Here is a 16308-nt window from a genome sequence, read left to right as displayed (position 1 = left end):
AACCTTCCAGTCAGGCTTCCCAGCCTCTTTCTCAAGCACCTCTTCATTGCGGATGCTCCACATTCTTTCCTCTCCCCCCATTCTTTACTGCCCCCCCTTCTCCGAAGCAGGTGGAAGGCTTCCCTCTCACTGCCTAGGCATGCTCTGCTATGGGGCAGGGTGTAGCGAGCTTGCTTTTGGGTGAAGGCAGGAGCAGTAGTCACTGCCTCTGAAGTGTGAAGGCCGCCTGAGCGAGGCCCATTAGCACTGGGAGCTTCTCTGAATCACGTCAGTCAGTCCAGTACCCTGCAGAGCAGCACCCCTTCACTGAGGTGGCTCCATCCCTCAACCCCCGCCTCAGGGGTGAGGGTCCTTGCCCCTCTGCCAGGAGTCCTTCCATGCCCCTTGACCCCTGGCTGGGCCCACCCACATCTTGGGGGCACTGCAGAACCTCCGTCTCTCTGCAGATGAAGCAGATCCCTGCCCTAGGTCTCCGCAAAGCTATGAATCTGTGGCCAGAGGCCTGGTCTGGGTCTCAGCAACCACATGCCTGCAATGTTCCCAGGGACCCTGGGAGGGGCTGGGCGAGTCCTGCCACGCCCCACCCAGGGTGGCGATGGGCCCCGGATCCCCCCGGAGCGCCTGGCTCGGCCGGACTCAACCCCCCAGGGTGGCGATGGCCACCCGGGACCCCCGGCAGCGCCTGGCTTGGACCGCACATGCCCCCCCCCCAGGGTGGCAATTGCCTGGCTCCGAACGCACACGCCCCCGCAGGGTGGCCATCGCCTGGCTCTGGACCTCCGTATGTGCCTGGCTCGGACTGCACACACCCCCGCAGGGTGGCGATCGCCTGGCTCCGGACCCCCAGAGGCGCCTGGCTGGGACCGCACACGCCCCCGCGGGCTGCCCCCGCGGGTGGCGATGGCCACCCCAGACCCCCGGCAGCGCCTGGCTCGGACCGGACACGCCCCCCCGGGTGGCGATCGCTGCTGGGGACCCCCGGCAGCGCCTGGCTCGGACCGGACACGCCCCCCCGGGTGGCAATCGCCTGGCTCGGACCCCGGCAGCGCCAGGCTCGGACCGGACACGCCCCCCAGGGTGGCGATCGCCGCTGGGGACCCTCGGCAGCGCCTGGCTCGGACCGGACAGGCTCCCCCGGGTGGCGATCGCCTTGCTCAGACCCCCGGCAGCGCCTGGCTCGGACCGGACACGCCCCCCAGGGTGGCGATCGATGCCCCAGACCCCCGGCAGCGCCTGGCTCGCACCGGGCACGCCCCCTCAGCGTGGCGATCGCCTGGCTCCGGACCCCCTGCAGTGCCTGGCTTGGACCGGACACGCCCCCCCGGGTGGCGATCGCCTGGCTCGGACCCCCGGCAGCGCCTGGCTTGGACCGGACACGACCATCCGGGTGGCGATTGCCGCCACACACCCCGGAACTAAGAGGATTGGGCGCCGCCATCTTGCTCTTCTCAACGGCCGGAAAGGCCACCCGGAGTCCCGCCCCCAGCCTCTCGCAGGCCCAATCATGGGCATAGCGGAGGTGCGGTCAATTTGCATATTTCTCTATTATAAGGTAGGACAAGAGTAAACTCAAAATGAATTAAAGACCTAAATGTAAGACTTGAAACCTTAAAACTCCTAGAAGAAAACATGAACAGTAAACTCTCTGACTTTGTTCTTCAAATATTTTTTATATATCTCCTCAGGCAAGGGAAACAAAAGAAAACATAAGCAAATGGATCTACATCAAACTAAAAAATTTTTGCACAGTAAAGGAAACCATAAAAAAATCACAGACACCTATCGATTGGGGGAAGATATTTGTAAATGATCCATCCAATAAGGGTTTAATATCCAAAATACATAACACCAAAAACAAATAAACAAACAAACAAACAAAACCAATCCAATTAGAAAATGGGCAGAGGACCTGAATAGACATTTCTCCAAAGAGAACATACAGATGATCAATAGATATATGAAAAGATGCTCAACATCAATAATCATCAGAGAAATACAAATTAAAACCAGGAGATATCATCTCACACCTGTCAGAATGTCAATCAATAAATCAACAAAGAGTAAGTGTTGACAAAGATGTGGAGAAAAGGGGACCCTTATGCACTGTTGGTGAGACTGCAAATTGGTGCAGCCACTATGAAAAACAGTATGGAGCGTCCTTATAAAATTAAAAACGACTCAGCAATTCTACTTCCGGGTATTTACATGAAGAAAATCAAAATACTAATGTGAAAAGATATATGCACTGCTACATTCATTGCAGCATTACTTACAGTAGCCAAGATATGAAAGCAGATGATGGATAAAGAAGATGTGGTACATATATACAATGGAATATTACTTGGTCATTAAAAAAATGAAATCTTAGCATTTGTGACAATATGGATCAACCTAGAGGGTGTTATGCTAAGTGAAATCAGACAGAGGAAGACAGATACTATATGATTTTAGTTATATGTGAAATCTAAAGAACAAAATAAACAAACAAACAAAACAGAAACAGACTCATAGATACAGAGAACAAACTGAGGGTTTCCAGATGAGATGAGATTAGGGAACTAGGTAAAAAAGATGAGGGTATTAGGAAGTGAAAATTGGTAGTTACAAAATAAACAAGGGGATGTAAAGTACATCATAGGGAATATAGTCAATAATGCTATAATAACCATGCTTGGTGACAGGCAGGTACTAGGAAAAATAATAATTCCTGCTCTAATTTATTCTTTTCAAACAGAAAAGCTTAAAATTACTCAGGTAGTTAGAGCCAAAAGAGACAACCTACACATTTCAAAACCTAAAGATAAAGTAGAGATCTGTCATTCAATTATTTTTAAATGTCAATTATAACATTTTGCTTCTTTGTATCAGTAGTACTCTCTTTTCAAATAAAATTTTCAGAACACCAATATTTAAAACAGATAAAAACAAAGCTATTCTAATTGATAAAGATGCAGGTGACTGGATCCCCATCCTTTTAACTGCCCCTGAGGCACCTCTGGCTCACCGGTAATTAAAAAAAACTGACCTGGGCCTGTTCTGCTAGTCCACAGAGACTTACCACAGTCTCCAGTCTTGTCTGTGCCCAGCTACTCCAAATGAGGTAACAATCTCATCTTCACATAACAATCTTAACACCAAAGAACCCACCTATTTCTTTGCCCAGTTGAGAGGACTTCAGAGATCCCGCTGATGAGACGACAGCACACCTGCCCCATGGCCCAGCCTTGGTCCTAATGTTCTCCTTGGGCAGGAAACCCTCCCATTCAGAAGTATTGAAGGGAAAATCTGTGGCCTCTACCATGGATACGTTCACTTGGTCCCGAAGGTGGCAGCGCAGGGCCTCTGCGCTGAGCTTGACACCAGGCCCTGGTCCCTTGTAGGACACATTGTACTTGTTCATGTTCAGATAATTCCTCCAGATCTTCCGCAGCCTGGGGATAATGTTTTTGGAAGAGCTGTCTTTGTTCCACACCTGAAAGACGGTCTCTAGCTTGGTCTTGACTGGATTCCTAGGACTGCCAAGGGCCTGGCTGCCCCTGTGGGGGTCCTGGGTTTTGCTTGAAAGTGCAGGCTGGGAACCAGACCACATGGCAAGTTTTTCCAGACCCCTCATCGGGAATTCCTTGGTTTTCAATTTAAGGGAATCATCGTAACTCCCTTTCTTCTTCTCCTTCCACATACAGATGACTGCAAACAGTAGAAAGACCAGCACACAGCAGCTGAATTTTTTCTTCAAGTTGGTGTGAATCATAATGAAGTATACATTCAAGGGAGCCACTCTGTTCTGAGCAGGAAAACAACCCTAAAAAAGTAAGACAAGGCCAAAAAAAAAAAAAAAATGAAGTAAAGAAAATCTACAAGTATCACTGGCAAGAGGCAGGGTGACAGGCCGAGCAATGGATTTAGAGTGACAAAATTTGAATTCCACCAGGTCTGCAGCTGTCAAAAAAGAAAAAAAATCCCTCTCAGTTTGGTTTTCAAATGTAGAGAACAGTCCTCAGACACTCCCTTCCTGTTTGTGTTCTCTGTGATTTCTTTTTACACTCTGAATCTTAGTTTCCTCTTGTCTTGGTCTAGCTCCTCAACTGCACTCTGCACTTCCTGAGGTCAGGGATCACATCTCAGGAATCATTAGGTTCCTAGGGCATTACACTACCTGTTAGATAAAGGCCTGCATGCTTGAAAAACTAGAAGAAAAGGAAGAGCAGGCTAACTGGTCTAAATCACAACAACCCAAATTCTCTAAAATCCTCAGGGGCTCAGAATCCTAAAATTACCAGAAAGAGATCTCTCACCACAGACAGTGCCTTAGCTTTGTGATGCATCTAAGTGGTGTTGGACTCCTGAGTGAGAAGAAGAGCTAGGGTTAGCTTCACAATAGAACACTCAGTTTTATGGAGTGCCTTGTGAGAGTGCTATCAAGTGTTGGGAAGCTGGCTGACCTCATGGTAAAGGATAGGAAATCTTGGTAAGATAGCAGATAAGTGACCAATTCAGGAAATGAAGCACATAAAGATTAATTAAACACACAAGATGTTATTTTATTTAAAGTCACCATAAACCAGGGCCACTGTGATATACAACTCCAGAAAGGAATATATATATATATATGACAGTCTAATAGGAAGACATCCCCTGAGCTGTGCAGAGGCCCTGACCATCACTAGCCACAGTATTCTCATCTCCATTTTACAGATTAGCCATCTGAGGCTCTGAGAGGTTAAGAGTGGTGCCTAGGATCACAAAGCTGAGTAAGATCCAAATCCAAGTGGACTTGATTCCACAATCCATGTCCTCTTTACTGCTTCCTGTACAGAATTGTTGAAAGTTCTGGGAAATTGATTTCACTAAGAAAATAGAGCCTGAATAGTCCCTTTTATATCTGGGTAAAGAACTACTTTGCTTACCCAGAATTTATTGTGTAACTGAATAGAAGATGAAAGCACTTTGACCTCAAACAATGTCTGTATCTTTTGAAAAACATTAAACTCATTCCTAACTAAATGGGCTTATTTACCATAATGAGCGTAAGGAATCACCCCCAGGCTTTGGCTAACCCTCTACAGATCTACAGTCCCTTCCCTACAAAGAGAGAGAATTCAAACTTGAAATCAAGAAATGATGGAGAGGGCTTGTCACATTATCAGAAAACTAAGAAACTCAATTTCCTCAGACCCCAACACAGCCAATCACATGACTTTGACAGCTGAAGAACCAGAGAAGGGAAAGTAGCATTTAAGAAGTGCCTGCAATCTCTCATTTAATTTTTATCATAACACGATGGGGTATATCAGTAGTTCCCAATGTGGGGCACATGCCCCACAGGGGGCAATTCGATTCTTAAGGGGGGCAATTTGAGAATGAGTTATTAACAGTGAATTTTTTGCATTTCTTATGGTTGTAGGGGCCTCATATACAGTATATAAATATATATTGTGACATATTTATGCATTTCAGTTCTCTATTATGTTTTGAAACTTTGTTTGCTATTTTTTCATATCACTTCATATTATTATTATTATTTTAACAATTTTCTTAATGATTTCTTCCTTAGTACTTCAATTGTCCTTTTGTTCTTTTATTTTTCTCTTTCATGGATGCCATGTTCTTTGGAAGCTTGTTTAGGCCAAGTTAATGGCCTTTTAGGCTTCCTCCAAGTGAATAGGGGTTAACATTTTAAATAATAAGAATTATATATCACAGGGAGGGGGCATCAGGATTTTAGAGATGCTTAGGTGGGACATGGCCAAAAAAAGGTTGGGTAGATATTAAATACCCCATTTGAGGAAATGAAGAAACTGAAGCTTAGCAGAGGGCTTCCCCAAAGTCAATAACTAATCAGTGCTTGAACCGGGATTCCAACCCAGGTGTCTCTGATTCTAAACATTTATTTGCACTAAAAGGACAGGCATCTATAATAATAAAAGTATAATATGCTAATTACACTGGACGACCTTCCAGACGAAGCTGGGGCTACGAGAGAAGCCTGGGTCCCGGATGCCTGCTGGTGGCTGGAGGGAAGCCCAGGTCCCAGAGGGAAGCCGGTGCTGGCAGCTGGGGGAAGGCCTACTCTTGCACGAATTTTGTGCATTGGGCCTCAAGTTTGTGATAAAGGACAGTGAAAAGACAGTGTTGACCAAACAGGGTCACTAGCGAGACAGCTCAATCTGCCAGACAATCACAGGAAACCACCCTTAGCATCAGCACCTCAGCAGTCATTACCTGTGTGCACAGTTTACCACTCAGGCAGCCCTTTCTCATAAGTAGTTATACTTATGAGACCCAGGATAGCCCTGTGAGATAAGGAGGGAAATTTTTATTAGCACAGCTGAAGAAACTGAGATTTTTTTAAAATGTAAATTATTTTCAATGTGGCATGAGTGATTTGGAAATAGTGGAGTTGGGAATTAACTTTTCTGTGGATGAGTGAAATGAAACACAAGGTAGGGAGGCGGGCCCTGATTCACCGTATGGAGAGTGGAGACTCAGAAAGGGCTAGTGGTCAGCTTCCTGCCAGCACCTACTCTCCAAAGTTGAGTTTCCCGAGAAAGAGGCATTCAGCCACACAGCCAGGCACAACACAGACCTGCAACTTTAAGACAGCCTTAGCCTTTAGGTACAACACAGACCTGCAACTTTAAGACAGCCTCAGCCTTTAGGATCTGTGCCCTATCATGGCCTCAAGAAATTCATCTGACACCTCCCAGCCCTCTTGAACAGCACCCTCTGTTGAGATCCCAAGTCCACCAGTTGCTGAAGCTTCTCGACATAGACACTTCGAGTTTCAAGACCTCCCTTTTGGCACCTTTCTTGCTCTGTCCTCTGGCATCCAGTGCTAGCTTTTCACACTGATCTCTGCCAGAGGGAAACTCTTCCTGGATCATTTCTGAAACCCAGTACCCAGCACAGTGTCTAGAAAAAAGGGGCACTCAAAAGGATTATTGAACAGATGGGACTGTATCAATGAATCCTTACAACTCCCATCAGACTTCTAGAAGAATACAATGACACTCATGTTATCACCTACAGAGAACAAGTCAACACTGAACCAACAGAAAGAAAATCCCAGCCAAACTGAGGTTCCGCCTCCTGCCCGGCTATCTATCACTGCACGCGTGGCATCAAATGCAGGATTGGGCACACAGGTAGATTTACAGAATAACTTCAAATCTTGTGTTTATAGAGTATAGATAGAGGCAAACCACCTATCTTCACCCCTCACTGAATAAAACAAAAACAAACACATGAAGGAAACAGCAAAGCTGTAGCTGAACATTGAGACCCTGTGACCCTTATCAGTACACTCTGCCACACCATTTTTTATTCAGGGATGTTCCCTTTTGCTGCCTTCTGGAGCCCACACCTCCGGGTGTTTCTTACCTGCTCTGGGTAATCCCTGGGGGCTGCAGGAGATCCAGGTCCTCAGGATCTAGCACTATTCTTCATGGGAGGGATATGTGCTTTATTAGGTCTGGAGGCCAAGGCTCATTTTTCTCAGAATGATGAACAAACATCTGCAAATACAAAAAAAAGGTGGGGGGGGGCGGTTCGAGCTGTTTTCCAACAGGGGCAGGGTTAAAAATTAACAAGATAGCAGGCACTTCTGCTAGTCTCCATTGGAGGCCCTGGTCCAGGCTATGGCTCAATCCAGGAAGCCCTGAGGACTCAGAAAAAAAGAGAGACAAGAGCCTATTACAGGTGCAGTGCCCTGGGTCTATGAACAGCACAGACAGCCTAGGAATAGACTGATATTAGATAAGAACATGCTAGAAAAGTAAAGCAGACACCACAGATAAATCTGAGAACAGATTGTTTAGTCATTGGTTTAGGGATATATAAATAGCTATTTGGGGGAGAGAGAATTTAGTTCATCTCAAAATAAACTCTAGACAGACTTTTAACAATTGTTTATTATCAAAGAATATTTAGTGAAATGTGAAAGTTTAATTATGTAATGTTAACATAAAAAAATAGGTCATAAGCAGTATATCATATACTATCCAAATAGAGAAAAATACAATTTTTAAAATGTGCATGTGAGAAAGAAAAAGGACAAAAAACAAACAAACAAACAAAAACCTGGATGGTAGAATAATGTGGTTTCATTTTTTACACATTTTTTGTATATTTCAAATTTCTAAAATGTAAATGCATTACTCTTAGAGTGAGGAAAATGTTATAAAAATACAATTTTTAAAGGCTAAAAACAATTTTATATTTGTCAGCTCTTTCTTCTTTCTGGTGGAATCTGAAAAAATAACAAGGAAAAGTCTAATAGAGTCAGTTGCATGAAAATCCCAACTTCTATGCAATGAGAAATACTGTAATAAAAAGGAAAACAAGAGTCAAGGTATGCACAGGGTTAATACAGTAAAACCCTCTCAAACAGGCAATCAACATGAGCAGGCAGACAAATCACAAAATAGAAAATGCAATTAGCAAGCATATGAAATTATGATTAATCTTAACCCAGAAGAGGCAACTGTAAATTTAAAATATATAACATACACAGAATGTACATTAGCCAGCCAGTTTCAAAATGATAATAATACTCATTTCTGGACAGATTGTAATGAAATCGGAATATTTCAAAGAAGTAGTAGAAATGAATTTAACCTTTTTAGAAAGTAATCAGGCCATAGAATTAAGAGCTTGTGACTATTGTCATACTTCTAGGAAATAAAACTGAATAAATAATTCAAAGAAAAAGATTATACATTTTGGTTTCTTCACATGAAATCATTTCCTTCCTAATTTTCAGTGTGTTGAGGACTGAAAGAGGATTAATGGCATAAAGAATGAGTTTTATAAGGCAATAGGAACATGTAAAAAAATAGTTTTCAATTTCAAAATTATTTATAGTGGTGAAAAATCTAAGGTTAGCAACTAAGCTCCCAGCAATAGGAAAATAATTAAATGATAGTACATCCACCATCTATAATAATAAAAGCATAATATGCTAATTAGACCGGACATCCTTCCAGATAAAGCTGGGGCTGCGAGGGAAGCTCGGGTCCCAGGTGCAGGGGGAAGCTGGTGCCAGCAGCTGGGAGAAGGAAGGCCTACTCTTGCATGAATTTCATGCATCGATCCTCTAGTCCATATATATATAAAAAGCCAGGGACCATCATGACCGAAACAACTGGACAGATGACCAAACAGGCTGTGTGGGGCGACCAGGCTGGCAGCAGGGGTAGTGAGAGGTGACCAAACGACTGAACAGCAGACTGCAAGGGGTGACAAGGCTGGCAGGCGGGGGCAGTGAGGGGTGACCAAATGACCAAACAGCAGGCTGTGTGGGGTTACCAAGCCAGAGGGGGGCAGTTGGGGGCAACCAGGCTGGTGGGGGGGCGAGCAGTGAGGAGTGACCAGGCCAGTAGGGGGGGGGGGTAGTTGGGGGTGATCAGGCCAGAAAGGAGGGCGGTTAGGGGCAACCAGGCAGGCAGAAGGGGCAGTTAGAGGCGACCAAGCCAGCAGGGGGTTAGTGAGAGATGACCAAATGACTGAACAGCAGGCTGCATGGGGTGACCAGGTCAGCGGGGGGGCAGTAAGGGATGACCAAACAACCGAACAGCAGGCTGAGTGAGGTGATCAGGCTGGCGAGGGGGGGGGGGCAGTTAGGGGCTATCAGGCAGACAGGCAGGTGAGCCATTAGGAGCCAGTGATCCAGGATTGTGAGAGGAATGTCCGACTGCTGGTGATCGGGCCTAAACCAGCAGTCAGACATCCCCTGAGGGTTCCTGCTTGGAGAGGGTGCAGGCTGGGCTGAGGGGACCCTCCACCCCCCACCATGCATGAATTTCGTGCACTGGGCCTCTAGTCTACATATAAAAGCCTAAGCAACTGAACCACAGAACCACCAGTTAACTGGTTGCTATGATGCGCACTGACCACCAAGGGGCAGATGCTCAATGCAGGAGCTGCCCCTTAGTAGTCAGTGCTCTCCCACAGACAACCTCTTGCAGTCCCTCTCCCAGCCAGCCCCAATCGACCCTCATCAGGACTAGGCGAGATGGCCCTGATTGGCCCAAATAGCTGGCCAGGCCAAGGGACTCCACCCTTGCACAAATCCGTGCATCAAGCCTCTAGTTATAGAATATGTATGTGTGTGTGTATAATTTTGTATGAATTTAAGTACCAATGAGAAAGAAAATGCTTAAATATTATAACAAAGAAAATGAAACAGAAAATGTTACCATTATGAATAAGTTATGCACATCCAAATACCTAGAAAAAATGTACATGGTTGAGACCAGGCAACTGTTGATGAGTAAACTGACAAGAGATAAATTCTCATCTTTCAGTTTGACTTCCTTTATTCTTATTATGTTATTTGAGTAATTAAAGTAAAACTATTGAGTAATTAAAGTAAAACTAAAGAAAAAATATTGAAAATACACTTCAACTTTGTGCATCAACTTGATAAACAATATTGAAATGGCCTTGAAACTTGTGCTGGGAGATGCAGCATTAACAGAACTAAGAGGAAGCTGTGGTGGCCACAAACTGGCTTCATCCCATGAAGTAGAAGGAAATCCTTCCTGGAAGCCTGGGGTTTAAGCTGGGGGAATTTCAGCTTTTCATAACCAGGGAACAGGCAGGCAGGCCCTAAGAATGACTCACAGGGCAAAAATTAGAGGTGCCATTCTGTTCTTTGTCAAAAATTTCAGGGGTTTTCCTTATGAATTCAGAGAACTGACTCCTTGGCAGCCTCCTGGCAGAATCAGTAAATATTTCTGATCATTATCCTTCTTTTTGTGTCATGTAAATTTCCTTTGTGGCATGGGAGTTTGTAATGATGAATGTATTCACATTATTATTTGGTTACCTTTGTCTCCTCCTACAAAAAAAGGTAATTCCATAAGCAGAAACTTCATCAGCTTTCTTCACTACTATCTTCAGTGCCCAAATGAGTGCTTGGCACATAGTAGACATTTAATAACAATTTGTTGAGTGAATGAATGAATGAATGAATGAATGAATGGTGGGAGGGAGGGAGAGAAAGTTGCCAGCTCTTAAGAGTTCTGTTTCCTCAGGCATCATTAATAGAAAAGATTCTTTCTCAGCAGCCTCCCAGGGAACACTGGGGCAGTCACCTGCCCTTTGGATGATGCCTCTTGCCAGTGAATACTGGTTCGCTGCCATCCCCTCAAGGTGTGAGCTGCTGGGGCATGAGACTTTTGTCTGGGTTCAGTGCACAGACATCAGAGGAGTACAGAAAACCCAGATCTTTCTCCCTCACATCAACTGCATCTGCTTGGAACAACTTGCCCTCTGAGAAGATAAGAATCACTCCCCACTCTTTATTTCCAAAAATCAACCAGTTGATACAAAAGTAGTGCAACTGTCAATCTAAATCTATTGTAGGTAATGAGGGCCTTCCAAAAATAGTCACTGCTGCTCATGAGATAGTAGGGGTGATCTTCAACCAGCTGCAGAAGTGATAACAGAATCCTCAACTCACGGGGTGAGAAACTTTAGTAACCATGATAATAATAGCTACCAAGTGCTAAGCACTAACTATGGCTTAGGGGTTGAGTAAGAGCCATAGAATTAGACTGATCTGACCAAGAGTCCACACTCTTGCCTCTCACCATTATATGACCTTGGGCAAGTTACTCAACCCCCTAACACTCAACTTCTTTATCTGTAAAATAGAACTAAAGAAAACAGAGCCTATCTCATAGGATTTTTTTTTTTAATAATCAAGTAAGAATATACCCAAAAGATTATACAATATGGCCTGTGACAAATATTATACACATCACTTCTTACCATCACCTACTCTGTGGATACCATTACTATCCCCATTTTACGAATGGGGAAACCGAGGAAGGGAAGATGAGTAATTTGCCCAGAGTAACTCAATTGTGACACTCCACATGTCGATGCTCTTTCATGCCTTTGTAGCCCTGCATGTAATGTTCCCTCTGTATAAAATGTCCTTTCCTACCTTTTTCACATGGGGGCACACCTACTCAGCCTCCACACCAGCTCAAGTGTCACCTGGACTCTGAAGCCGTTCTTGGCCCCACAGAGATTGACACAACTCCACTGTTGTGTCTAGCTTTCATCAAACTACATGACATTTATCTGTTTGCAGGTTTGAGAACTCCTTTAAAATTTATCTCTGGAGGAGAAACCAAGATGGTGGCATAAGGTAAACATCTAACTGTTGCCTACCACAAAAACAGAGCGCACACCATCCAGAACCACTGGAAAGCTGGCAGAGTGGAAAACCTACAACTAGAGGAAAAAAGAGAGGGGGACACTGAGCCTCAGGAGCTGTGGAGGTGCGGAGATCCACGAGCGCGGAAAGGGCGGGCAGCGGAATACACGGCAGGCTTGCTCGCAGCACGCGGAGAGGGAGGGCAGCAGACGCTGCGTGGCTAGCTTTCTCATTTGGGAGGAAAACAAAACCTCCCGACTGCACTGAAATCTAGCTGTGGTCGGGGAGAAACTGGTCTGTTTGGCAGCGGGCGAGGCTCAAAAGCTGCCTTCTCTCAGAGGCGCGCAGCCATTGATTAGGGCACGGAGGAACCAGCCCTCTTAGGCAGCACGGATGGAAACCAAGTTTGTCTGCGCCATTCTGAGACTCCGCCCCATCCAAGCTGAGCACAGCCCTCCCAGTGACTGGATTTCTTGTTCGGGAGAAAAACAAAACCTCCGGTCTGCACTGAAACCCAGCCCCAGATGGGGAGAAACTGGTCTGTTAGGCAGCAGGAGAGGCTCGAAAGCTGCCTTCTCTCAGAGGTGCGCAGCCATTAATTCAGGCACGGAGAAACCGCCACTCTTAGGGTGGAGAAGACGGGAAACCAAAGCTTGTCTGCACCACCCTGAGATTCCGCCCCATCCAAGCTGAGCACAGAAGCTATCCCAGCGGAGACACTGCTGATCCTCACAGCCAACTGGCTTAGAGATCAATTCCCGCCAGTGATACCAACAATCCCAACCACTCTGAACTCCAGTTTCTGGGGACACACAGGGGACCCAGACGCCTACGGGACTCTCAGCTGGTAGGAGAGTGAGAGTGACTTTTCTGTCGGTGTGGACGACACCAGATTTCAACCACTCTCATAAGGGACACATTCAAGAGGCAGACTCAGTGAGCACCAAAGCCCTACTGTGTCTCCAGCACAGCAATTCTTCCGTTATAGACACAGCAGGCCCTCACAACCAATTGGACCGGAGGTCAATTCCTCCCAGTGTACCAACAGCAATCAGGGCTTTTAACTACACCAAGACTTTCCACTCAGCCCACAAAGGCGAGTACCAAGAGCGACCACCTAGGGTGATTGGGGAAGCTGAGCTACCAGCCCCTATAGGTCACCGACCACACAAAGCCACTCCATCAACACAGGGAGGCAGCCAAAATGTGGAGACATCGAAGTATGTCACAAGTAGGAGAGATAGATGAAAGCAAACTAATGGACGACACAGTGTTCAGAACCATATTTATAAGGTTACTCAAGAACCTTCTAAAAACTGCTGAGAAACTTGAAGAGACCTTCAAGGACCTAAATGAGAATACCAAAAAAATGGAAAAGGACCAGTCAGAAATTATGCATACACTGTCTGAAATAAAGAATATACAGAGTAGGCCACCGCACCCGAAGAGTCAAACCAAAGATCTGGAATATGAGGAAGAAAAAAACACCCAACCAGAGAGGCAGAAAGAAAGAAGAATCCAAAAGTGTGAGGATAGCATAAGGAGCCTTCGGGATGGCTTTAAGCGTACCAATATCCAAATTTTTGGGGTGCCAGAAGAGAGAGAGCAAGATACTGAAAACCTATTTGAAGAAATAATGACAGAAAACTTCCCCCACCTGGTGAAAGAAATAGACTTACACGTTCAGGAAGCGCACAGAACCCTAAACAAGAGGAATCCAAAGAGGACCACACCAAGACACATCATAATTAAAATGCCAAGGGCAAAAGACAACGAGAGAATCTTACAAGCAGCAAGAGAAAAACAATTAGTTACCTACAAGGGAGCACCCATACGACTGTCAGCTGATTTCTCAACAGAAACTATGCAGGCCAGACGGGAATGGCAAGAAATATTCAAAGTGATGAATAGCAAGAACCTACAACCAAGACTACTCTACCCAGCAAAGTTATCATTCAGAATTGAAGGGCAGATAAAGAGCTTCACAGATAAGAAAGAGCTAAAGGAGTTCATCACCACCAAACCAGTATTATATGAAATGCTGAAAGGTATTCTTTAAAAAGAGGAAAAAGAAGAAAAAAGTAAAGATAAAAATTATGAACAACAAATACATATCTATCAACAAGTGATTCTAAAAATCAAGTGAATTAAAAATCTGATGAACAGAATAAACTGGTGAATATAATAGAACCAGGGGCATAGAATGGGAGTGGATTGATAATTCTCAGGGGGAAAGGGGTGTCTGTGTGGGGGGGTATGGGAAGAGACTGGAGAAAAATCATACACCTATGGATAAGGACAACAGGGGGCAGGGAACCAGGTGATGGGGAGATATGGGGGGAAAAAAGGAGAAACAATTGTAATAATCTGAACAATAAAGATTTATTTAAAAAAGAAATAAAGAAAGAAAAAAAAATAAAAATAAAATTTATCTCTGTTCTCCTGTGTCTAGCCAGGCTCTTCTCTACCCAGGTCCTTGAATATTTTAGGTCCTGCTTCACTATAATTCTCTCCAACCCTATTTCTGTCAGAATTTGTGGTGATATCAACATCCACTTGCATTATTATTCTAGTCCCCTGGTTTCTCAGTTCTTTGATCTCCTCTACTCCAATGATTGTGACCTTAGCCCCTCACTCCCAAGGCCATATCTCTGATCTTGTCATTTACAAAAAAAATATACTCCTTCTGTAGTCTTGATTTCAGGCATACCCTCTGTAATCACCACTCCTGTCTTTGCAGCTGAGTCCAATTAATACCCAACCCCAACAATGGAATGAGTAAACTGACCTTCTCATGCCTCTTACTTCCTTTATATCCTCTCTTATCTTCCCACCCAGCTTAAATTCCATGGTCAGTTGTTAAATTGAGCTCTCTCATCACATGGTTGAATAAACCCCAATCCTGGTTAAACCCAACTCTCTGTCCCACTCCACACCTGCAAACATGTAGCTGAACATGGCTGGAGAAAATCACACTGTGATGCTTACTGATTTCACTTCAAGTTCACAGTCACTAACTACAAGTAGCTACTTAATGCTTCCTAGAAATCATATGCTACTTTTTCAATCAATTCATCTGCCACTCTCCTAGGGGACTATGTGACCCAAACACACACACCATGAAAGCTCTCTTCATCCTCACCTTCCCCTTATTCATGGAGAAAAAGGAAGCTACCAGAATAGAACTTTCATACACATGCCTTTGTACTCAGCTACCCACCCTACCTGCATTTATGCCCAAATGATCTTTTGTTCCTAGGGATGAATTAGATGCATCCAACACTTATAATAGCCAACATTTGTACAGTATGTCCTATGTACTCTTATCTACTTTAGGACATTCTTGTTGAAAATTTTCCTTTTTTTCTTCTGCATCAATAGGTATTCCTCTCTCAAAGATCATGTCCATCAGCATATAGACATGCTATTATTTTTTCCTATCTTAGGAAAAAAAAAAAGAAACTCTCTTGACTGAGGCAGCCACCACTGATAGTGGGACACCTAAGACAGTGTGTGCTTTCAGATGTGAGGCAATAGGAAATACACAGCACTTTCTATGAAAAATTCTTGACCAAAATGTAGACTAAGTATATAGATCAAGCCTTTATAATCAATCCCAGTTTTCAGGAAATATAGCAGAAAAAGAGCAAGTTAAATGATACCATAAAGAGGTTTTCAGACAAATTCTGAAAGCAGGACATTCTACAGGACAACAAGTCAATGCACATGATAAACAATGGCTTGAGAGATACAACAATCATATGCAATATGTAGACCTTGCTTGAATTTCTAGTTGAACAAAACCCACTGGGAAAAATAGTAATATTTGTATATAGATTTGATAGTATATGATATTATAAAATCACTTTGCTACTTTTTTAGATATTATTATTATATTTGTAGTTATGTTTTCAAAACCCTATACATGTGAAGCATTTAGAGATTAAATCTATTTTCAAATACTTCAACCAAAAAATAGAGCAAATATAAGAAATGTCATTTTTTTAAAAAATGTATTCCAATTAAGCTATGTAAGAAACAAGAGTAATGCACAGACTCTTCTTAGACAACCTTTTTTGGGAGTGGGGAGAATTTGAAAGAGCTTGAAGGAAAAAGTTATGGTAGATAATTGTTTCTGT

At 44.1% G+C, this 16308-nt stretch overlaps 1 protein-coding gene across 2 annotated transcripts in view; it reads right to left on the bottom strand.

Moving 5' to 3' along the window:
• ST6GAL1 (ST6 beta-galactoside alpha-2,6-sialyltransferase 1) overlaps positions 1 to 16308 on the bottom strand; it is a 129024-nt gene that overhangs the window by 36334 nt on the left and 76382 nt on the right. The window contains exons 3-4 of one of the 2 annotated variants that reach the window (XM_054713820.1): positions 7381 to 7514; positions 3148 to 3802 (exon numbers count right to left, since the gene is read on the bottom strand). In XM_054713820.1, the coding sequence (XP_054569795.1) occupies positions 3148 to 3751 (604 nt within the window). In that variant the 5' untranslated portion in view covers positions 3752 to 3802; positions 7381 to 7514. The remainder of the gene's footprint in view (positions 1 to 3147; positions 3803 to 7380; positions 7515 to 16308) is intronic. The other variant, XM_054713821.1, reaches the window with a different exon arrangement.

Source organism: Eptesicus fuscus, chromosome 3 (genome assembly GCF_027574615.1).
Source record: "Eptesicus fuscus isolate TK198812 chromosome 3, DD_ASM_mEF_20220401, whole genome shotgun sequence".
Taxonomy (NCBI): domain Eukaryota; kingdom Metazoa; phylum Chordata; class Mammalia; order Chiroptera; family Vespertilionidae; genus Eptesicus; species Eptesicus fuscus.
The sequence above is the reverse complement of the archived record's forward strand: the minus strand, read 5'-3'. Positions and strand labels throughout refer to the sequence as shown.